The sequence below is a fragment of the Mya arenaria genome, chromosome 10, assembly GCF_026914265.1.
Source record: "Mya arenaria isolate MELC-2E11 chromosome 10, ASM2691426v1".
In the NCBI taxonomy this organism is placed as follows: Eukaryota; Metazoa; Mollusca; class Bivalvia; order Myida; family Myidae; genus Mya; species Mya arenaria.
In genome coordinates, this window is record NC_069131.1 from 9,076,421 (window position 1) to 9,101,831 (window position 25,411).

The 25,411-nt window shown below is 34.3% G+C and overlaps 1 protein-coding gene across 1 annotated transcript in view; it reads right to left on the reverse strand.

Moving 5' to 3' along the window:
* Positions 1 to 21,819, reverse strand: part of LOC128206555 (uncharacterized) — a 47,989-nt gene extending 26,170 nt beyond the window's left edge. Inside the window, exons 1-2 of the mRNA XM_052909114.1 lie at positions 21,269 to 21,819; positions 18,600 to 20,195 (exon numbers count right to left, since the gene is read on the reverse strand). Coding sequence (XP_052765074.1) covers positions 19,286 to 20,195; positions 21,269 to 21,660 — 1,302 coding nt within the window. The 5' untranslated portion in view covers positions 21,661 to 21,819 and the 3' untranslated portion in view covers positions 18,600 to 19,285. The remainder of the gene's footprint in view (positions 1 to 18,599; positions 20,196 to 21,268) is intronic.
* Positions 21,820 to 25,411: the final 3,592 nt, after the last annotated feature.

A 25,411-nucleotide genomic window follows, 5' to 3' on the forward strand; every position in this document is an offset into this window, starting at 1 on the left:
TTCGACTTGTTTAAAGATGTTTCTGGTAGTTTGGAGTTGTAAGAGCCGAAACTGAGTGACGAAACTGCTGATGCTGCTGAGAATCCTCCAGAAATTGAAGAACTGATGAACATTTTTTTGCATGATTTTACAAATAAAAATGAAAGTGAAAATGAAAGTTTAGATCTAGGTCAACAGCTAATTGAAAGTAATGACATGCCAGCTATTCATGAATATTAACAACAGGGCAGTATGTTAATGGTAAAAGTACTGTCTTAGGCAAGGAATAATGGAAGATACATTTTAGAGTTTAAACAAGTCGTTTTTACATAAATATCATACCTGAAAATTGCTGTTAATCCGTTTCGAAATGGTAAAAATGAGGAGTCGGCAGCCATTACTGGTCTCATTTTAACTAAATTTAGCCCCACGTGTATCCAAGTCGACGATGTATTCATACGCGCGGGAAGGCTACATGCTACTTGAGAATATCGAGTGATGAGTTGCGGTTCTTGGATCATAGCAAAATAAAAATGATCTTTTAATTTTTATAGTTGTTATTATAAGTATTGAATATTATTTTTCTGCGTGTCATTGATGTATGAAGTGTCGGAAAAAATTACACCTAATTTATACATAAAACCTTCGGTGTTTATGCAGGTGTAATTTTTCCGTCACTTCATACATCAATAAAACGCAGACAAATAATGTTCAATTCTTAAACAAAGACATGCTGTATATTCAGAGGTTGATGATTCTACAAAATTAATCATATATGTACATGGTCGTGAATAATGCAATTTATGAAAAAAGGGAGATTCCTTACATCACATGACAATAAAATAATATATAAATATTGAATATCGCTACAATTAGTTGTCAAAGGCGCACACAGAGTTGAAAGCATTATCATGTTTAACTCATTTGATTCTAATGATGGAAAAAAGGTATGATTTAGGTAAAACAATGAAAAGCTACTGGCATAAGTCCCTAAGTTTGTTTCGCCGACAAACCATATTATGGGAAAGTTAAAGCATTGGTGTTGTGTTGTTTTACGCAGAAAATATAATTTGTTGATTTGATCGTATTAATTATGATATGTTAAACATTCGTCACGTATGCGAGAATTATTTATGAACAGTTGGGACATATGGACAACAATACGGTGACTCTGCGAGAGTTTTAAAATGACGACGAAAATAAATGCACACCCTGCAATAAATATGAGTTATCTGCTTCGTGATCTTTGTCATCCAGTTCAGTGTTTGGCAAAACACGTGAAATTATAGAAATTATATTTATTTCTAGTGTGAACTTGGCCTTTTTACTTTGAAATATATATTCAAAATAATAAGTATATTATAACCTTTGATTTCTTTCATTCAGTATCGTTTAGGCGTAGAACCACTTTCTTAAGTCTAGAAAAAGAAAACATAAAAATGCAAAAATAAGAAACAGATTTAAGTTCCTAAAGTAAAATATAAGGAAATTGGTGTACTGGTAGAAAAATTTACTAGTAGGAAATATGCGCCCAAACTTGCCTCTTACAATGTAGCTGAAAATTCTTATCCAAGAGGCATTCCACAACCGGGGTACACTATTTATATATTTGTGTGACTACAAGACAAGACACACTGTTCATCATTTCTTTCTCATTTCTCATTTTACTTCTCCCAAAATCGCCATAAACCAATAGTACGTTAATATCTGCCCAAAAATTATTTTTTGCCTTTCAGGTCATTTGGATGCAGTTTAATTCAAATACGCATTTTGTTGTTAAACGCTTCGTGAAATTAAGAAATTGCATCTTTAAACCTATATGTCCATGTTTTTGCTCTTTCTTATTGGTATACTTATTGTCTTAAATATAGTATGCTGGGTCCGATAAAAGATACATATATACTCTTTATTTCCATCCGGATATTTTTTAAATGCTTAACAATTAAAACAATGATATGAAATATATCCAGCAATGCCAAAAAATCTCGAGAGGTATTAAGAACAAAAATTACACTATTTCATGACCGTAGTAGTATTTCGTGAAAATGTTCATGTAGAGAACGAAACAATAATGACTATTTCATTATAGAATAACGCGCTTTTTAGGCTGAAAATAGTATAATTTTATGTAATGAGAAACGTAATAAATGATTAAAGATATGATACAAGACAATTTACCGAATTGTCAAACCATATATGAAAATATCATTTGCAGTTCAAAGGCGTCAGGCAGCCCCAACATTTGTTATTAATTGCAACTGCACGCCTTTAGAAGCGATAAACCTGTCATTTTGGTGCAGACAAACCTGGGAAATATCATGGATGAAAACAATAATTTGTCCGTGACTTAATTAATTGTAAATACTGCATCTTGTCGATAACGATTACCAGACACATTTATTTATTATTTTTCTCATTTTCGTCTTATTCCGAGCAATAAAAGTCTTGTTATGTCCATAGCATTCATTAATTTGTAAGAAAGCAATCTCTTCAAGTGTGGTGTGTGTCAAGTGTTTGTATTTCGTATAATGATAAACGACTTCTTTTATGTATGTTTATTGTTTTTCAAGTTTGTTTATATGTGTCGCATGACTTTAGAAATGCACAATGTATATTTATTTGACAGAAACAAACTTATCCTGGTCAATTATAGATAATAATAGAATTATATCAAACATATGAATTGTTCTAGAATGTTGGTATCAACCCCATTTACCTAATCCCTTAATCGACATTTTCTTGCAAAAAACAACAATAACAAACTTTATCATTTCATGAAATAAAAGTCTATAAAATAACAACAACGAATGTAACTTTTTCACCTGGGACTGTATAAAGCAGACTGATGAGTTCCTGTAATAAGTTTGCACATGTACTTTACCATAGAAAACTTGTGAACATTGAAAAGGATGTCTTTAGTCTGTTATAATTACACAAAGAATCTTATCTTAGGTACTTATAATAACATTAACATCCACCTTAAATGCTGATTCGCAGCCAAAATGGCCTTATTTGTATTACATAATGAAAATTAAACACCTTACTGGTTATTGCAGAATGATGCTACATAGTACAAGGAACTACTCGAGTCTAGGAGGAATTGACTTGTAATCAAACAATAACGTATCTCCCTAACGTGCTATCTCCTTAATTGGAAGTACCGTATAAAACGGGTTATTTTGAATATATTTCCCATTTGGGAGGAGATTTGCAGTCCGGCCAAAAATCCAGTCAAAGATATATCAAGATAGAACAAACGAGATGGACAGATATATTAGTTCGGTTTGAAAGTGTTCTTGTTATGAATGGCGTCTGGTGTAGTATGAAGCCAAGAATCCTACTTAAAGTGTAACCAAAATTACCGTTTTGGGGTCTAGAATCCAATCGTCCATATCATAACAGCTGACTGCTGTTCCATCGATACTACAAAGACCTGCTTTTTAAAAACCTCTCTTAAATTTTGATGATATTGAACTGGTTCCTTCGTTATTTTTAAATGGTTGGTCATTTTAATCAAATCAATGGGAGAAATAAACAACCTTTATTTATGTTGCAATATTTTATTATTTAACACACAGACTAAACTCACGGTTTTTCGAAAACGGGATGGATACGTACAAAAAGATACTTGGACTTGTAATGGCTATGCTCTCAAAGTAGATGATATTTATCATTATATTAAGGAATGGTAATAAATTTAAATTGAAGTTATACATTTAATCAAAAGCATTAGTAGGAAATAGCTTTCAATGGTATGAACAATTTTATTTCATAAATGCAAAGAGTAAAGTTTGAAATATTTTGTCAAGTGTATTCTGCCTTTGTTTGTTTAATATTAAATTATGCATGTGAAGTATGGGGCATTCACTAAATCCAAAGAAGTAAAACGAATACTAAATGATAACATTTCAGCTGCAATTCTGTAGTATGAGCTGTCCTTTATAAATCAACAAACTATGTTGTATTTGATTACTCCAATACTGTACATGTTGACGCATAACACATTCCAAAGACAAAAATATCAATCTTCAATACATACAAATCAAAGAATGAATTTACCAAAACATAAAATGAAATGTAACTCAACATATTATAACAAAAAACCCGTAAAAACGGGCGCTTACCTTTGTAAACTTTTTCTAAATTTAAAAGCCTTATCTACGTATGTACATATCTTTCTGAGTTTAGAAATATTAGTACTTTCGAAGAGTTGTTTCAGTTTTTGCCATCGACCTGCTTCAATAGACAGATTATGAGATGAAAGAGGTAACCTAGACATTGCGATAGTTAAATTATTATATACGTTACACTTTAAATAATACTGAAAGCCAAAGGAAACAATTGATTTAAAGAAAGTGCTTCTTGGTGAATTTCCAATTCTAGCGTTCAGTTTTGTACATTTGTATGATACAAACGTTGTTTAAAAATACTAACAAACACATTTGCATTACGAACACCTTAAGCTAGCCAAACATCATGAAATCCTTGTGACAATAAATGTTGAAGTAATGTTACCCACGATACCTTATTTGGAAGCAAATCAACATCAGCTTTTAGACAATTTTATAATACTTCAAGCCGTCACTAGTCTTTAGCCAGTACCCTACAATTCTAATATATCTATTGTAGGCTAAATCAAAGCTATCGATTGCACCTTAAACATTCTGAGAGCAGTGTTTTACCTGAATAATGCGTTTACAATACTGTGTATGAACACGTTCGATAGTATTTGCCTGATAAAAAATCCAAACCTCACTAAAGTTATTCAAAATGGGTAAAATCAGTTTGTCAAAAAGGTCGAGTTATAAAATGTTTCATATTTCATGCATATTTCAATAATGCAACTCAAATAATAGGGAAGATTAACAAACTCACTATGACATTTTTGATTTGCAAGTGAATCTCGTGCATAATGCATGGTGTGTTTTGGTATTTTGGTTGATTTTGATCATTGTTAAAAAATCTTATGAAGTAGTTTTTATCAATTAGGAAAAGATAAATATATAAATTCAAATTCCACCGCGTGTGCAGCAAAATAATCCGGTTGATTTTTCACTTACTCATAAACGTTTAAAGTTTCAGAATTCAAAGATTTTCATGTAATTTGTACCATAAAAGAGAAAAATAAACAATTTTGCTGATTGTGTCAGCCGAATTCAATAATGAAAATGTTCGATTTTTTTCTTTAAAACGTTTTGTGATCTTGTGCCACTGTATTTCGTTGTTATTTATACTGAATGACTATGACGTTGCTATAACATCAATGCTGTATAGATTCTAAAAACAAAATGGAACGGAAATGGGCGATATAAAGTCACGTCAACGACAGGAACATGCGCAGCTGCAGCTGCGCAAAAACCGCAAGGCTGTTTGTTATTTGTATTGAGGTTTTAGTACTGAATCGTTACTTATTTTTATAACATTGGTATAGTTCCCATCTCTTTTTTTTTGCATTGTATCCAGTCACTGTTAAAATAAAGAACAATAGCGAAAGTTAATACTAGAAATTTATGAGAAATGTTAAATTAAGTTCCGAGTCAGATTATCACTTTAATCTAACTCTATTATGTAATCAAAATTAGGCAAAGTGAATGTTGTACAAAACTTGCTTAATTCGGCAAGGACAGTTAACAATGGAGGATCATTGTATCCATTTTTATAAATCCTAGGTGATGACAAGCTATCTCCTGTTTGAAGTGTTATTTGAGAGACACTAAGGCGTTATGTGCAGACAGCAAGCTTGGCTATGTTTTAACCAATTTTCTTCAACATCGTTAATGAAGTCTGCTGAAAACGCACTTGCGCTTCGTTAATCGGGATGTGCGGCGAATGTCTGACTTTGAAGAACGTAAAAGGCCTTATATTGGTTAAACAATATAACTGAAATGCCAAGGGAACATTGTTTCGGAAACATTAAAACTCGAGATTTTTTTTCCTAAAATAAGTCAACGAACTTGCAGTTACATAAACAAGACGATAGAAAATAAAGGGATAAGCCAAGAAGTCTAGTGACCAATTAAAACAAACAATGTACATAATCTAGAAGGAAAAGTCACGTGGTCTAAATGATCTGTTAAAATCACCAGGATCCAGTCCATACAAACAGTGAACAGAAACTGGAGGGGCACACCAAGAAGTCTAAATATCCCGTTAAACTCCAGGGTCCAGTCCTAACTAACAATGAACAGAAACTGTACAGAACATTTAGTGTTAACTTGAACATTACAGTTCATCTTTGTGAAAATAACGTTTACAAATGACATGACAATAACAGCTATAGACGAGAAAGTGCAATATACATAACGATATTAGGAAAAGTTGAACACTTGTTAAAAAAAAAAATGTTCAGTTAAAATCTTCAAAGCGTTATATCGCGTAAGTTAAAGGCATGTTTGCAATGTTAAGATATGGAGTATACACCGACATTAATAAGTCTACAAAATATTTTTACTTGGTCGTGCATTATAAAATTTATGAATGAACGAGACATTCGTACCGTCACATGACATTACACATTGTACAAATATTGAATATCGTTACTAGAAGTTGTCAAAAGCGCACAAACGGTTGATGTAAAAAAGTTTTTTTTTTTTTTTTTTTTTTTTGTTTTTTTTTTAATTTGAATGCTTTACCGTGTTAAACTCATTCGACTTTATTGATGCCAAAAGGATATGATCTAGGTACATATATTTTTCAGAACAATTATTAGCCTTCATAAATAAAAAAAATGCTACGATGCCACAAAGTCCAAAGTAAAAGTAGTGATAAAACATTGCTTATGTTTTTATCTGTACCTAAACAAGATGCATTTTTTATCATTTAAGCCAAATGATCATTATTACGATTTATTTTTCATCAACCTTTAAAGTGCACCAGCTTCAAGGAACCGCATTAGCACGGCTAGTTGATACTAAGTTAGACCTGACCCACATGATTTAATCAAACGAACTTGTATTGCTTGAAAATTTACGTGTCAAATTAAAAATGCTACCCACGTTAAGATGAAAATAAATCCGTTTGATGGTGGTAATCATTCAATGGCGGCTTTATTGATAAATTTCCTCAATAAAACACGTATGAAATTTACATCATCAACATCCGGAAGTAGTGATAACATACATGTCTGAATCATTCGGCCGCTCTGATCAGAGTAAATGAGGTCAATACAGTAGACTTGTACCCTGATTTACTTTTCCTCAAAAATATAAAGTTATACAGGTACGCGGCATATGGGTTTTAGTTAACATTAATAGTAGTTGAACAATAAAAACCAAAAATCATGTTGTGTTTGAAAAAGTGCTTAGTGCCATGCAATGATTAGTTAAAAAATAAACTTTGTATCGAAAAGAAAATATCACGGAAACATGCAAATTATGTCGAAAAAAAGAACAGGGACCGACTTCGGATTTTTTTTATTAACAATGGATATCGTTTTTTATAAATAAATACCAACATTCTATACAAAGGATATTAACAATACTTTTTTAAACAAACTTTCCTGGTTGTTTTCTACTTAGACCGCACGCTTTATTCGCTTTACGTATGAATTCACAAGACATTTCGAATGCGCGATGGGCACCGCGGTTATCTGAAACTGGTTTATTTTCGGATAAAAGAGAAAGAGGGTACCAGTCTATCAATACAGAGCATTGAACGGGAAAATTTCGTTGCGTACTTTTCCAATATGTTCATATTCTTATTGCATATAATCTGACCGTATGCAAGAACATTCATATAGTTAACCCGATTAACTCACTCGCTACGTTTGACTTTCTTGTGCTTCATTAAAAGAACATACGGTTAGCTTGAATTGTTAGGAGAACTATTTTTATTGGATTTTTTCATTGTTATCACTTCTGGTACTACTTTGATTATTCAAATTCGCTAACGACAATCCAATCAAAATACAGCGTATGAATACATTACGTCAGTGAACCCCCAGATGCGGCTTGAGAATGCAGATATCGTGAGTATCGCTATGAACTAGGCCACAAGTGCCCTAGTCCAAAAATCATCCTTATCTTTAGACATGCCTAGGTTAAAAAGATTCAGTCCAATCTAAACACTCAGTTTCTACTCTTCAATTTAAGCTGAGTCGTAAAAAGAATATTTGAATATCTTACGAAGGAATTATCGTTTTTATCCTTGTAGAGAGCTGTGTTATCTCTGTAAAAATATTAACTATTCAAACTTTTGAGACAAGTTTGATATTGAAGATGAGTTCCATTTTGTGTGTTTATGAACATGTTATATACTAGTAGTTATTAGGCAGAAATATATATTAACAAAAACGTTGTGTGCATATACGCCCCTCTGTGTTGAATTACCACCGACAAAGAAACTCAATTATTAATGTGCGCTGATTGGGATCTTAAAATAATGATAGAAAATAACTGTGTTTTTATAATGCTAATCTTAATAATTCATCTTAAAGATTTTAGTCCTCGTTACCGCACTGTTTCCCATACTGCAACATTACTGCAGTAAAAGCGTGCTTGTATTTAGACACTTTACAACTTTCCGACTTTGCACTTCTGGTACAACTTCAGTAGATAAAGAACAAACTATTAAGAATTTTACCATATACGAAAGTGTTATGTCTGTTTTCGTTCATAAATGAACTCTTATATCATTATGGAAACCGGAAGCCAGATATATTAACGTGTAATAAGTAACGTGTGGGTAATTAAAGCGTTGTTCTCTTATAAGCACGCTATTTGTTGAACAAGTGTCATTGACAAACAATTACTACACCCGCTAGACTCATTATTGAAATTAAACAATTCCAATACCTCCTCTTTGTATCGAATAAATACAACCAAAGTTGAAAGCTTCTACGGTTCAGAAAATGAAACGAAATTACCATGAACCATGATTGTAATAGAAAAATATATTGCCTTTGAAGAACAATATTTCAAGAGAAGGAAACAAATTCAAGGAGACGTGTATAGAAATGTGACTGTTCAACATTCCTAACGTATTAATAGTGCCACACGGATGTGTCATGCTCTCGTATTTATTAAGATATATGTACACACGATATGCAACATGTCTTGATCAAATACGCTTGTGCGAAATCAAACTCTGTGGTTTTGAACGACATGAAACAGCAGGGGGGATATGCCATTTTGTGATAAACTTCGCTCTTATTGTTAATTGTTGGGACAAGGGCAAGTTTTTTCGTACCATTTAATACCCCATCCCCTCTCCCCGGATCTTTTTTTATTTTACAGACCATGCCAATGCATTGTGAGAGTTATAATGGTTTCATTTTTATACGGCGTTGATTTATCCATGGGTTCAAATCTTTTAGTGTAGTTTCGTCAAATAGAAAATACTCATTTAATGATAATTGTATTGTTATACGAATACAGAATATGTTTGTTGTCTTGTGGCGTAATGTGTCTCATGTTTGTAAGGCATATCAGTGTGCCGTTATTAAAGGTTTGACTAATGGGCGTGTCTCTATAGTCCTCGAAATAGAAGCTGCTTTTTAAATTCAACTATCAATTGAAGATTGATGGAAAACGTGCGTAACACGTGGTATATATCGTGATGTGTTGGTGAATTTCTCACAACCGATTACACGGGAGAGCTACAATCCCACAACGAGCGCATACATCGGTGCTTTCACGTCGTAGACGGTTTATTTTAAGCAGTCACATTATGATAGTCATATTGTGAAAACAAATCCGTTCCTTTGATCAATATTACAGACAAAGAACATGCGTTTTTTCTATTTCATTAAAATACGCTAAAAGTTTCAAGTCAATGAATAAGTCAACGCCATATGCAAAAGAAATCAATTATAATCCCCCAAAATAACGGTTGACGGGCAGTTAAACGTGTTCCCAAATGTATGACGTAAGGATTTACCAACACATTACTGAGTATTGCACAATCATCCTGCAGAAAACATAGAGCTACTCAAGTCTAGGATATTTCCCTGCTAAGCAAACAATTAAATATCTCCCAAACGTGCAATCTACTTAATTGAACGTACCGACAAAACACGTTATTTTGAATATATTTCCCATTTTGGAGGAGATTTGCAGTTCGGCCAAATATCCGGCCAGATATACGTCAAGATAGAACAATAGAGGGATAGACAGACAAATTAGTCCCGTTGTAAGATGTTCCCGGAATGAATGATTTCAATGTTTTTCACTTTTGGAGATTCTGTGTATGAACAATGCTCAGCTTAAGACACTGATATAAATTCAATTTAAGAATAAGCACTAAACCTAGTATTTCTTCTGTTGTCTAACATTATCAATAATACCAAACCAAACATGAAAGCCCAGAAAGCGTCGAAAGGCTGTAGGCGCGACAAGACTGATTTTACTTTTCTCTAAAAGCCAAAAAATATTTTGTGAGGCCGCAAACTGTAGCCGATGCTTGTCATTACCTAAGAATAGTTTATGTAAATTGTTATGTTTTAAACTCGCTAGTTTCATAGCACTGGCCTATATGTATTAGGACATTTAAGCATTGCTTTCATATTACAAGTGTATTGCTAGTGTCATGAAACCCGATATTGGCAGAGGACGTTTTGACGCTTTGTAGTAGGTAAGGTAGTGTCTTTTGTCAACACGTTACCAATTTCTTGTATTGTTATCGATACTTTTCTATTCCAATCGGTTCCTCCCAAAGATTTATTTAAGATTCGTCGAGTTGCTTTAAATGTACATATTCATTGCAATCTAATGATCGTATTTAAACATCAATCATATGTTTGGGGGCAAATTACACCAATGTAGTGAATCAAAGCATGGCTATACCATCTCAGACCATTTGCTTCCTTCCATAATTATAGGTTTAGTGCTTTTAAAAACAGGCTAAATATGCTGGATCTACTTCATCTACTTCTTATTGTTTACATTTTCACCGATTTTTTTGTCCTCGTACACCGGATATGGTCATTTTACAGAATCTATACAGTGGTTACGTTCACCCAATTTAATTTTCTTAGGAGAAACGTACCTTTTTTCTAAGGTTGTTTAATGTTTAGTACAACAGTGTAGCTTTCTCCAAATATATGGTGTTGGGGGTTGTGAAGCACTAGAAATCAGTGTTATCTGACATGCAAATTGGTCAATTGACTATAGAATATGTAGAACATTATTTAGTGGTCTGTGACCTTAAGGTGAAATGTTGTTTTTCTCACTGAAACTTGGAGATTTGTTTTCAACGGCATTTTTTGTTTCTAAATGTCTATCATTTGATCGTGAAATGTTTGTCATGATGATATAATCACAAGTTGGCCCTTGTCCAAGCTTTTCACAATTTAAAGAGTATTATTGCTCAAAAAGTTTATATACACATGTCTATAATTTGACCAGATGACGTCTCTGATGTAGAAGATAGCCTTAACTCCCCAAGAATATGTTTCATTATTTGGTATGAAATTATGCTTGAAAGTCATTTTTGACCAAATACTGACAATAAAATCAATTTCGAACAAAACTCTAGTCACAAAAGCGATCAGTATAGAAATTTCCACTACTTCGGACCGACCCAAAAAGAAGTAAGCCTACTTTAACACCTGATTTTTTACAACGAAATCCTGAATGACTAATACAACTCCTAGACCTTAATAGCATTCTGAAAATATTCTTGCACTGTTCATTTTTGTAAGCACATGCAATTGAATTTACAGTGTGTGTTTTTTAAATGAAATTGAATCAAGAAATTGGAATAAATATAATAGACTCTTAAAGCTGCCTGCGTAAAATGATGCAAACTTTTCATACGGTGAATATCCAAAACCAGTCACAATAAATGTCTATGTACAATTGTAAATGATGTTAAAGTGATTCAGGTATATTATTAGTATCTTTCGTTTGGCGAGAATGTTAGATAGGTTCAAACCAACCTAAGCGTTGGGCGTTTTGGGGAAACGAGGTTTACCGGCAGATGGTAGATGCTTTTACTACCACCCCTCTTGATCAAAATATAGTTGAAATGTATTTAATTATTTTTTACCTTTGCCCGTTGGCAAGATAAGGATTTCTATCCTGGACGAATTTTGATTTTCCAAAAACATATGTCTGTGTTTTATTATGTGATCTGTATGTACTGTTTTGTATGTGGTATGCCTGTATTGTTTGTATGTGGTATGCCTGTACTGTTTGTATGTGGTATGCCTGTACTGTTTGTATGTGGTATGCCTGTACTGTTTGTATGTGGTATGCCTGTACTGTTTGTATGTGGTATGCCTGTACTGTTTTGTATGTGGTATGCCTGTGTTGTTTTGTATGTGGTATGCCTGTGTTGTTTTGTATGTGGTATGCCTGTACTGTTTGTATGTAGTATGCCTGTATTGTTTTGTATGTGGTATGCCTGTATTGTTTTGTATGTGGTATGCCTGTACTGTTTGTATGTGGTATGCCTGTGTTGTTTTGTATGTGGTATGCCTGTATTGTTTTGTATGTGGTATGCCTGTGTTGTTTTGTATGTGGTATGCCTGTGTTGTTTTGTATGTGGTATGCCTGTGTTGTTTTGTATGTGGTATGCCTGTATTGTTTTGTATGTGGTATGCCTGTGTTGTTTTGTATGTGGTATGCCTGTATTGTTTTGTATGTGGTATGCCTGTGTTGTTTTGTATGTGGTAAGCCTGTATTGTTTTGTATGTGGTATGCCTGTGTTGTTTTGTATGTGGTATGCCTGTATTGTTTTGTATGTGGTATGCCTGTACTGTTTGTATGTGGTATGCCTGTACTGTTTGTATGTGGTATGCCTGTATTGTTTTGTATGTGGTATGCCTGTACTGTTTGTATGTGGTATGCCTGTGTTGTTTTGTATGTGGTATGCCTGTACTGTTTGTATGTGGTATGCCTGTGTTGTTTTGTATGTGGTATGCCTGTATTGTTTTGTATGTGGTATGCCTGTGTTGTTTTGTATGTGGTATGCCTGTGTTGTTTTGTATGTGGTATGCCTGTGTTGTTTTGTATGTGGTATGCCTGTATTGTTTTGTATGTGGTATGCCTGTGTTGTTTTGTATGTGGTAAGCCTGTATTGTTTTGCATGTGGTATGCCTGTGTTGTTTTGTATGTGGTATGCCTGTATTGTTTTGTATGTGGTATGCCTGTGTTGTTTTGTATGTGGTATTTCTGTATTGTTTTGTATGTGGTATGCCTGTGTTGTTTTGTATGTGGTATGCCTGTGTTGTTTTGTATGCGGTATGCCTGTGTTTTTTTGTATGTTGTATGTATATGTTGTTTTTATGTGGTCTGCCTTTGTTGTTTTGTATGTGATATGTCTGTGTTGCTTTGTATGTGATATGTCTGTGTTGCTTTGAATGTGATATGTCTGTGTTGTTTTGAATGTGATATGTCTGTGTTGTTTTGTATGTGATATGTCTGTGTTGTTTTGTATGTGATATGTCTGTGTTGCTTTGAATGTGATATGTCTGTGTTGCTTTGAATGTGATATGTCTGTGTTGCTTTGTATGTGATATGTCTGTGTTGCTTTGTATGTGATATGTCTGTGTTGCTTTGTATGTGATATGTCTGTGTTGTTTTGTATGTGATATGTCTGTATTGCTTTATATGAAATATGTATGTGTTATTTTGTATTTGATATGTCTGTGTTGCTTTGAATGTGATATGTCTGTGTTGTTTTGTATGTGATATGTCTGTGTTGTTTTGTATGTGATATGTCTGTGTTGTTTTGTATGTGATATGTCTGTGTTGTTTTGTATGTGATATGTCTGTGTTGTTTTGTATGTGATATGTCTGTGTTGTTTTGTATGTGATATGTCTGTGTTGTTTTGTATGTGATATGTCTGTGTTGCTTTGTATGTGATATGTCTGTGTTGCTTTGTATGTGATATGTCTGTGTTGTTTTGTATGTGATATGTCTGTATTGCTTTATATGAAATATGTATGTGTTATTTTGTATTTGATATGTCTGTGTTGCTTTGAATGTGATATGTCTGTGTTGTTTTGTATGTGATATGTCTGTGTTGTTTTGTATGTGATATGTCTGTATTGCTTTATATGAAATATGTATGTGTTATTTTGTATTTGATATGTCTGTGTTGCTTTGAATGTGATATGTCTGTGTTGTTTTGTATGTGATATGTCTGTGTTGTTTTGTATGTGATATGTCTGTGTTGTTTTGTATGTGATATGTCTGTGTTGTTTTGTATGTGATATGTCTGTGTTGTTTTGAATGTGATATGTCTGTGTTGTTTTGTATGTGATATGTCTGTGTTGCTTTGTATGTGATATGTCTGTGTTGTTTTGAATGTGATATGTCTGTGTTGCTTTGTATGTGATATGTCTGTGTTGTATTGTATGTGATATGTCTGTGTTGCTTTGTATGTGATATGTCTGTGTTGCTTTGTATGTGATATGTCTGTGTTGCTTTGTATGTGATATGTCTGTGTTGCTTTGTATGTGATATGTCTGTGTTGCTTTGAATGTGATATGTCTGTGTTGCTTTGAATGTGATATGTCTGTGTTGTTTTGTATGTGATATGTCTGTGTTGTTTTGTATGTGATATGTCTGTGTTGCTTTGAATGTGATATGTCTGTGTTGCTTTGAATGTGATATGTCTGTGTTGCTTTGAATGTGATATGTCTGTGTTGCTTTGAATGTGGTATGTCTGTGTTGTTTTGTATGTGATATGTCTGTGTTGTTTTGTATGTGATATGTCTGTGTTGCTTTGTATGTGATATGTCTGTGTTGCTTTGTATGTGATATGTCTGTGTTGTTTTGTATGTGATATGTCTGTGTTGTTTTGTATGTGATATGTCTGTGTTGCTTTGTATGTGATATGTCTGTGTTGTTTTGTATGTGATATGTCTGTGTTGTTTTGAATGTGATATGTCTGTGTTGCTTTGTATGTGATATGTCTGTGTTGTATTGTATGTGATATGTCTGTGTTGCTTTGTATGTGATATGTCTGTGTTGCTTTGTATGTGATATGTCTGTGTTGCTTTGTATGTGATATGTCTGTGTTGCTTTGTATGTGATATGTCTGTGTTGCTTTGAATGTGATATGTCTGTGTTGCTTTGAATGTGATATGTCTGTGTTGTTTTGTATTTGATATGTCTGTGTTGTTTTGTATGTGATATGTCTGTGTTGCTTTGAATGTGATATGTCTGTGTTGCTTTGAATGTGATATGTCTGTGTTGCTTTGAATGTGATATGTCTGTGTTGCTTTGAATGTGGTATGTCTGTGTTGTTTTGTATGTGATATGTCTGTGTTGTTTTGTATGTGATATGTCTGTGTTGCTTTGTATGTGATATGTCTGTGTTGCTTTGTATGTGATATGTCTGTGTTGTTTTGTATGTGATATGTCTGTGTTGTTTTGTATGTGATATGTCTGTGTTGTTTTGTATGTGATATGTCTGTGTTGCTTTGAATGTGATATGTCTGTGTTGCTTTGAATGTGATATGTCTGTGTTGCTTTGAATGTGATATGTCTGTGTTGCTTTGAATGTGATATGTCTGTGTTGCTTTGAATGTGATATGTCTGTGTTGCTTTGTATGTGATATGTCTGTGTTGTTTTGTATGTGATAAGTCTGTGTTATTTTGTATTTGATATGTCTGTGTTGTTTTGTATGTGATATGTCTGTGTTGTTTTGAATGTGATATGTCTGTGTTGTTTTGTATGTGATATGTCTGTGTTGCTTTGTATGTGATATGTCTGTGTTGCTTTGTATGTGATATGTCTGTGTTGCTTTGTATGTGATATGTCTGTGTTGTTTTGTATGTGATATGTCTGTGTTGTTTTGTATGTGGTATGTCTGTATTGCTTTATATGAAATATGTATGTGTTATTTTGTATTTGATATGTCTGTGTTGCTTTGAATGTGATATGTCTGTGTTGCTTTGTATGTGATATGTCTGTGTTGTTTTGTATTTGATATGTCTGTGTTGTTTTGTATGTGATATGTCTGTGTTGCTTTGAATGTGATATGTCTGTGTTGCTTTGAAGTTGATATGTCTGTGTTGCTTTGTATGTGATATGTCTGTGTTGTTTTGTATGTGATATGTCTGTGTTGCTTTGAATGTGATATGTCTGTGTTGTTTTGAATGTGGTATGTCTGTGTTGTTTTGTATGTGATATGTCTGTGTTGCTTTGTATGTGATATGTCTGTGTTGCTTTGAATGTGATATGTCTGTGTTGTTTTGAATGTGGTATGTCTGTGTTGTTTTGAATGTGATATGTCTGTGTTGCTTTGAATGTGGTATGTCTGTGTTGTTTTGTATGTGATATGTCTGTGTTGTTTTGTATGTGATATGTCTGTGTTGCTTTGAATGTGATATGTCTGTGTTGCTTTGTATGTGATATGTCTGTGTTGTTTTGTATGTGATATGTCTGTGTTGTTTTGTATGTGATATGTCTGTGTTGCTTTGAATGTGATATGTCTGTGTTGCTTTGAATGTGATATGTCTGTGTTGTTTTGTATGTGATATGTCTGTGTTGTTTTGTATGTGATATGTCTGTGTTGCTTTGTATGTGATATGTCTGTGTTGTTTTGTATGTGATATGTCTGTGTTGTTTTGTATGTGATATGTCTGTGTTGCTTTGAATGTGATATGTCTGTGTTGCTTTGAATGTGATATGTCTGTGTTGCTTTGTATGTGATATGTCTGTGTTGTTTTGTATGTGATAAGTCTGTGTTGTTTTGTACGTGGTATGTCTGGGTTTTTTTTGTATGTGGGATTTGCATGTGGTGTTTGTATTATTATCTGTTTGGCCACGTTCTTGTGTCTCTAAATAAGGCCATCGTTAGAGGTATGAGTACTGGGCTTGTGCCTGTGGTGTTTGTTGTTTTGTTGAAACATTCAGGCTTTGTGCCATCAGTCAGTAGGTACAAGAAACAAACATATGTATTAACACTTTATCAAGTTATTTCGCCTCAAGATACTTTTAGAAAATGTACATCACCTTTTAAAAGCTGTTGTATGTCAGCGATACACCAAGCCTTCTTGTCCATAATATAAACCATAAAATATTGGTTGCTTGGACAAATACTGGAAATAAATTTAAACGTCAGACAGCCTGTCTCTCATGATTACCACATGTTTATGGATGGAGCATGTAGGTGCATTCCGAAAAATGCTTTTAACATGTTATAGAAACAAAAAATAAATTCTATAAATAAAGTCCTTCAATAAGCTAGTTTATTTTAAGTCTGGTCTGTTTTCGCCCAAACTATTCAGTGTCATTTATATCAATTAGCAAAAATAATGACGTAGCCATATGTTTCTGAACACCACAAAGTAAAACTTTGACAATTATTTCAACTATTTAACTGAATTAAGCAAAACACCTCTAAATAATCAAACCTCTATAATCACAAACGGACCCAATTTTTTTGGGTTTTTTTGTAGGGGGGGGGGGGGTCTGGTTCGCCCCTTCCCCCCTAAAATCTAAAGTCTAAGTTTACGTTTTATTTCTAAATGGAAGTTAAAGCGTAATAAAATACACCCAAAATGCACAATTTCGTACTACAAATTGTTAAAATGTTAATGGGGAGTACCCCGTGAACCCATGCCAAGATTTTAAACCAAATAAATTTTGGTTCGGGGGAGGGGGCGCAAGTCGAAAGCTAACGCCCCTAAGTAGAGAAAATAACACAAGTCTTAGTGGTTTATTTCAATATATTACAAAATTAAAGAATTTTACCAGAACTTGTATCAAATTTATTTATCATTTGATAATGACTTGTGCCATAATTCAAGCACGGTGAAACTTTAAGCTTCAATGATGTTTAACTAACGATTACAAGAAAACCATGAGTTATTTCTTTTTGTTATTTTCTTTCAGGTAATCTTTGTAAACTCATCAGTGAAATTAGAATTATAGCTCACTGTTTCAAAACAGCATAAATAACAGTTTGGTATGTTTAACTGTTTAACCGCTCTCACTTCCAAATCAAACGCACCGGTCTTGGGCACAATTTCAACATACCGTTACGTTCACAAACAAGTGTGTCCCTTAATTCTTCTTAAATACGTCAATAAACTGTCATCTTATATCCTATATAGACAAAAAAAACAACAGAAAATAATATTTATTTGAGTGTACGATCAAAATATAGTTCACCGCGTGAACCCAAAAGTAATATTTCACTCTTGGCTACGCCACTCATGGAACATAGCATTTTTGGGGCTCTCTCGGCGAATTACAAAATCGTTCAATTAATCTTAGCTTTCTTTTCGACGCCACTTCACCGCGTGCTATTTTATTTTTTTTTAAATATTTTAGATAATCGTCTCATTGCTTTTGTTAAAACATAAATAAAACCAACTTTCTTGTTTCACTGAAAATGATTAACCTTTATTTGAGATGATTATTTTCAGTGAGACCACGGAACAAAGGTGATCACCTGGCCTGGCCCGCCTTTAGTAAACCAGAGCTTGCGTACTGCAGCACATATGTTATAAAACCAACTACCCATATTTCCTCTATCCTTTACTGAGTACATATTTTGAAACGAATATTAATACACGTAATCCTTGGAAAACTGTGATTAGTATATAAATATAATACAACACATTTTTGATATATGCTGTTTTTAGTTGCTTAAAATTAAATTGCAAAGTAAACATAACAAACCCAATCAAACATGTATTTCACAACGACGTACACTTACCAATAAAATGTTGAAAAATTCTTTATCAAAGCTGTTTATACTGTAAGTCCGTGTGGAAAGCAATGTATTTATGGCTGAATTGTCTTTTACAAATAAAATAAAATAGTTCTATATAAAACTTTCATAAACAAAAATGAAGAACCATTTGAAATAGAAGCTTTAACCAGCCAACGTCAAGATAAACCGTGTACGAGTTTATTGTTATCCATTATCCGGGGACTGCTCATCATTATTGAAGACCTCTCTACGTCATTTCAAGTGGTATTCCTACGCCGAGCGCAGTGCTTGCCACTAACCAATAAGTTCGTTAGCATTGCTAGAATATCCATGCTGGAAAGTGATGCCGGGGCCGAAAGTTGTAATGAATGTGGTATTATTTTGTGGCTTTAAACACGAAACACAATCTTACTGCATTACTATTGTTTTTAATGTGTATTGCCTTCAAATTAAAACTCTGCGGGCCTACTTTCTGGAGAATAAACAAGCCACTTTTAACATATGAATTATCATATTATTGATTGCGACAAGAAATTTGTTAAACTGCTTTTAGATGACTTTGGTTCAAACAACACAACTGGTAGCACCTTATGTTGGTTGAGATCGGTCTGTTTCTAGAACAGTTATCACCTTTGCCTTCCAAATGCTCATTTTCTACAGAATTGTTTCATCCAAATAATATTTCGTGGTTACCTCGTAAAGTAAATTTGGAAAACCCTCAAGTCTGTATTTTCATCCCCGATGATAAGCTGGTCTTTTTCATTGTCGTAGCATATTGCCCATGGTCGATTCAAAATCCCGCTCTCTCTGTCAATAATCTGATATATGCTGTTCCGATTACTGTCCATTGCTTGACATAAAGTGTTTGACTCACTCCCACATATATATAATGACTTGTGTCGGTCAAGGCACACTCCGCGGGGAGTTGTTAGAGCAAGATCGTCTTTCAGTCTACAAAGAATATCACCATTCAAATTCAGGCTTGTTATTATATTTTGCTTACAGTCTGATACAACGATAGCTTGAATGTCCGGGTCAAATGTCAAAAACCATGGCGATGTAAACATTGGGTTATTGTCTGATTGTTGACACAGTGTTTTAACGACACCTCCTTCCATATCAATGATTTCTATCCCACTGTTTGGCTCCTCAAACGATACAATAAAGGTCCCATTGGAATACACTAATCCGTAGCAGTGGCTTCTTGTCTTGATTACTTTATTCCTTATGAAGGTACCATCAATGTCAATGTTCAGTCTATGGATAACACGAACGTGAGGGTAGGTGACAGCTATCTGATTGTCAGACAGTGTAGTGACATCCCAGGGGCTCGACTCGGAGGTCAACGTCTTGATGATCCGGTTGTATTTGAGGTCTACCAGTTTCAATGACCGATTTTTACAATCGGCCGCTACAAGTCGATTATTTGAAAGCAAGGTTAATCCCGATATCCACGGACTTGCATCACCAGGCATTCGGACATTGACATTCCCAGCTTGTTTGACTTTATTTGGACGTTCTACTATCTTTGAGATAGTTCCAACCGAATGAAGGTTTTCTAGTATACTGTTAGATTCTTTCGAAGGAATGAACTGGTACCTGAAAGAAACATTTAACGGCATTCAATAATTAATGCCAATGTAAATTTGACTGAAATACTGAATGAAACAATTCTCGCAATTGTACAAAATTACTATGAAAAATACGATTTCAGTAAGACCATTTAAAATTATTTTTATGCAATGTACTTGTTTACGACATTGTGCAATGTACCTGTTTACTACAGTGTGCAATGTATCTGTTTACTACAGTGTGCAATGTATCTGTTTACTACAGTGTGCAATGTACCTGTTTACGACAGTATGCAATGTACCTGTTTACGACAGTGTGCAATGTACATGTTTACTATAATGTGCAATGTACCTGTTTACGACAGTGTGCAATGTACCTGTTTACGACATTGTGCAATGTACCTGTTTACGACATTGTGCAATGTATCTGTTTACTACAGTGTGCAATGTACCTGTTTACTACAGTGTGCATTGTACCTGTTTACTACAGTGTGCAATGTATCTGTTTACTACAGTGTGCAATGTACCTGTTTACTACAGTGTGCAATGTATCTGTTTACTACAGTGTGCAATGTATCTGTTTACTACAGTGTGCAATGTATCTGTTTACTACAGTGTGCAATGTATCTGTTTACTACAGTGTGCAATGTACCTGTTTACTACAGTGTGCAATGTATCTGTTTACTACAGTGTGCAATGTATCTGTTTACTACAGTGTGCAATGTATCTGTTTACTACAGTGTGCAATGTACCTGTTTAGTACAGTGTGCAATGTATCTGTTTACTACAGTGTGCATTGTACCTGTTTACTACAGTGTGCATTGTACCTGTTTACTACAGTGTGCAATGTATCTGTTTACTACAGTGTGCAATGTATCTGTTTACTACAGTGTGCAATGTACCTGTTTACTACAGTGTGCAATGTACCTGTTTACGACGGTATGCAATGTACAAGTTTACTATAGTTTGCAATGTACCTATTTACTATTATGAGCAATGTACCTGTTTACTACAGTGTGCAATATGCATGTTTACTACAGTGTGCAATGTACCTGTTTTCTACAGTGTGCAATGTACTGTTTACTTCAGTATGCAATGTACCTGTTTACTCTTGTCTGAAATGGATGTACTCCTTGTCCAGTTTCCTTGGCAACAAGATTTAAATCAGTCCTTGATTTCATCATTCGAATAAACAGTTTATTTAAATCAATGTCTGTACCAGGAGAGTTGTTGACTGATTTCCGGACGCTGTCTAAACGTTTGTTCAGGTCAGATGCATTTTCTCGAAGACTTTCATTAACTTGTTCATTTTCACCACTGAACAATTCAACTTCCTTTTCAAGGTCGTCAAACAGTTTTGTAATATGAGCAATTAAACTGTCCCGATGTTTTCCCATTGCTTTTTGTGCCTCGCTCTTGTAAAATGCGATATTGTGTGCTGTAGTATCTAGTTCATTCAACGTGTCCTTCAGAATGGAGGCAGTTTTGTCCATCCTGGTTTTGAACTGAATAACTCTTGGGTCAGAGTCTATATCCTTACATATGTCTGTTATTAGTTTGACATGATGGCATCCTCTGTGTCTAGTACGGTCGCACTCGGAGCATAATAAGGTATCGCAGGATTCGCAAAAATACTTATATTTTCGATTGTCATGTACGGAACAATGATACATGCTTTCCGGATGGACTGACGTTTGATGAGTATTAAACATTCCATTTTCGTCAGCCTCCATTACAGATGAAAAATCGGAGGAATTTTCCAAACTCTGATCTTCCATCATTAGGTCCAAATTTCAAATGTTACTTACTTTAATGACACATACAAATTTAAAGCATCCATATTGTTATACAATTCAAAAGTCAATGTCAATTTCGGTGAGAAGCTGAAATGCGATCCTCATTACTGTGCATATTTATTATGGAGCGACTCGACTCATTTAAAATCAACAAATCATAACCTCATTTTAAGACAATAATTCATTTTATAACAACACATCATAACACCTTTTCTAACCTGATGTTGTCTTATCTACATTAACTGTTATGTACATTAATTACAATATGCAAACAAGTTATCTATTTTCAACCATTGATAAAGGGTAAACCTAAGATTACAGTGTAGTGCAGTATATCTAATTTATAAGTTCATGGCAGGGTGAATAATAGATACAAATGTTATCAATTTTGTTCGTCTTTATACTCTATGATGAATAAAATAATTATGTGACATTTGTTTGTATAATTTATTGTAAAAAGTTAAACCATACATATAAAAGCATAAAATGCTTTTGTGACAAAATCCGACATCTTTCACCTTAAAAGAAAAAAAACAGCCTGTAAACTGTGGTGTGTTGTTTTACACAATGTCACCCGAACATTTCGTATGTTCGAAACAGAACAGAACAGAACATAAATTTGTTCGATACAACCGGTTGGCATTTGTATTTCAGTGATTTAAATTTGTGTTCGTATTGTGAGCGAAACATGCTTATCCTCAAATAATCTTATTATCAGTTTAACACTTGCATCAAACTTTAAGGGTTTGTCCGAAGGTACTACAGCTATCATAAGATGTAGAGAGATTCTTAGATATGTTTCACTCTAAATGCTAAAACAAATTCAGGCGAAAATGTATGTCTAATCTATCTATTGTTGTTTTTGCATTAAAATGTATAGAGAAAATAGAGGTTTGCAAAGAATGCAATCTTGTGTATTGTACGGCAATGCCATATTAACGTATCAACTGCATTACGTATAATGATTGTGATCATAACTGTACATTTATAGCGTAGCATAACGGTGACATATAGGCGCATGGGGCCGGGTTTTCTACTTTTGTCGTTGTCTTTTTCCATTTACTGATATATGCATATAACTCGTGTCACGACGCACACCTACTTATACATGTTTTTGTTAAGATAGATTTTTCATTAACAAGTTTTGTTTGTCTTTCTGGTGTTGGATCTTCTATTTCACACATTTTGACATTTTTCCTAAAATAATTTGTTTCTGTTTTTCTATCATTACATGGTTTGGATCATACGAGAAGTATGCTGACAGGATTCTTCAAATATTATGTTTTGAGTAAAGATTTGGTCTAATTACACGTTCGACGAAGTTCCACTTTTAGTTTGCAGTACAAAAAAACACTATCACCTTGATATTATTTTTATAATAATGTTAGGATCAAGCGAATCTTAGAATCTAAACTCATTCATTAATGCTATGCTAACGCGATACTAAGAGTCTAAACGCATTCGTTACTGCTATTTTAACGCGATACTTAGAGTCTAAAAGCATTCGTTAATGCTATGATAACGCGATAATTAGAGTCTAAACTCATTCGTTACTGCTATGATAACGCGATACTTAGAGCCTAAACGCATTCGTTACTGCTATTATAACGCGATACTTAGAGTCTAAACGCATTCGTTACTGCTATGATAACGCGATACTTAGAGCCTAAACTCATTCGTTACTGCTATTATAACGCGATACTTAGAGTCTAAACGCATTCGTTCATGCTATGATAACGCAATACTTAGAGCCTAAACTCATTCGTTACTGCTATGATAACGCGATAATTAGAGTCTAAACTCATTCGTTACTGCTATGATAACGCGATACTTAGAGCCTAAACGCATTCGTTACTGCTATGATAACGCGATACTTAGAGTCTAAACTCATTCGTTACTGCTATGATAACGCGATACTTAGAGTCTTAACGCATTCGTTACTACTATGATAACGCGATACTTAGAGCCTAAAAGCATTCGTTGCTGCTATTATAACGCGATACCTAGAGTCTAAACTCATTCGTTGCTGCTATTATAACGCGATACCTAGAGTCTAAACTCATTTGGTAATGCTATTATAACGCGATACTTAGAGCCTAAACGCATTCGTTGCTGCTATGCTAACGCGATACTTAGAGTCTAAACGCATTCGTTACTGCTATGATAACGCGATACTAAGAGTCTAAACGCATTCGTTGCTGCTATGCTAACGCGATACTTAGAGTCTAAACGCATTCGTTGCTGCTATTATAACGCGATACTTAGAGTCTAAACTCATTCGTTGCTGCTATTATAACGCGATACTTAGAGCCTAAACACATTCGTTGCTGCTATTATAACGCGATACTTAAAGCCTAAACGCATTCGTTGCTGCTATTATAACGCGATACTTAAGAGTCTAAACTCATTCAATGCTGCTATTATAACGCGATACCTAGAGTCTAAACTCATTCGTTAATGCTATTATAACGCGATACTTAGAGCCTAAACGCATTCGTTACTGCTATTATAACGCGATACTTAGAGTCTTAACGCATTCGTTACTGCTATGATAACGCGATACTTAGAGTCTAAACGCATTCGTTGCTGCTATTATAACGCGATACTTAGAGCCTAAACGCATTCGTTGCTGCTATTATAACGCGATACTTAGAGCCTAAACTCATTCGTTGCTGCTATTATAACGCGATACTTAGAGTCTAAACTCATTCGTTGCTGCTATTATAACGCGATACCTAGAGTCTAAACTCATTCGATGCTGCTATTATAACGCGATACTTAGAGCCTAAACGCATTCGTTGCTGCTATGCTAACGCGATACTTAGAGTCTAAACGCATTCGTTGCTGCTATGCTAACGCGATACTTAGAGTCTAAACGCATTCGTTGCTGCTATGCTAACGCGATACTTAGAGTCTAAACGCATTCGTTGCTGCTATGCTAACGCGATACTTAGAGTCTAAACGCATTCGTTGCTGCTATGATAACGCGATACTTAGAGTCTAAAAAGATTCGTTACTGCTATGATAACGCGATACTTAGAGTCTAAAAGGATTCGTTACTGCTATGATAACGCGATACTTAGAGTCTAAACGCATTCGTTTCTGCTATGCTAACGCGATACTTAGAGTCTAAACGCATTCGTTACTGCTATGCTAACGCGATAATTAGAGTCTAAACGCATTCGTTACTGCTATGATAACGCGATACTTAGAGTCTAAACGCATTCGTTACTGCTATGATAACGCGATACTTAGAGTCTAAAAGCATTCGTTACTGCTATGATAACGCGATACTTAGAGTCTAAACGCATTCGTTACTGCTATGCTAACGCGATACTTAGAGTCTAAACGCATTCGTTACTGCTATGATAACGCGATACTTAGAGTCTAAACGCATTCGTTACTGCTATGATAACGCGATACTTAGAGTCTAAACGCATTCGTTACT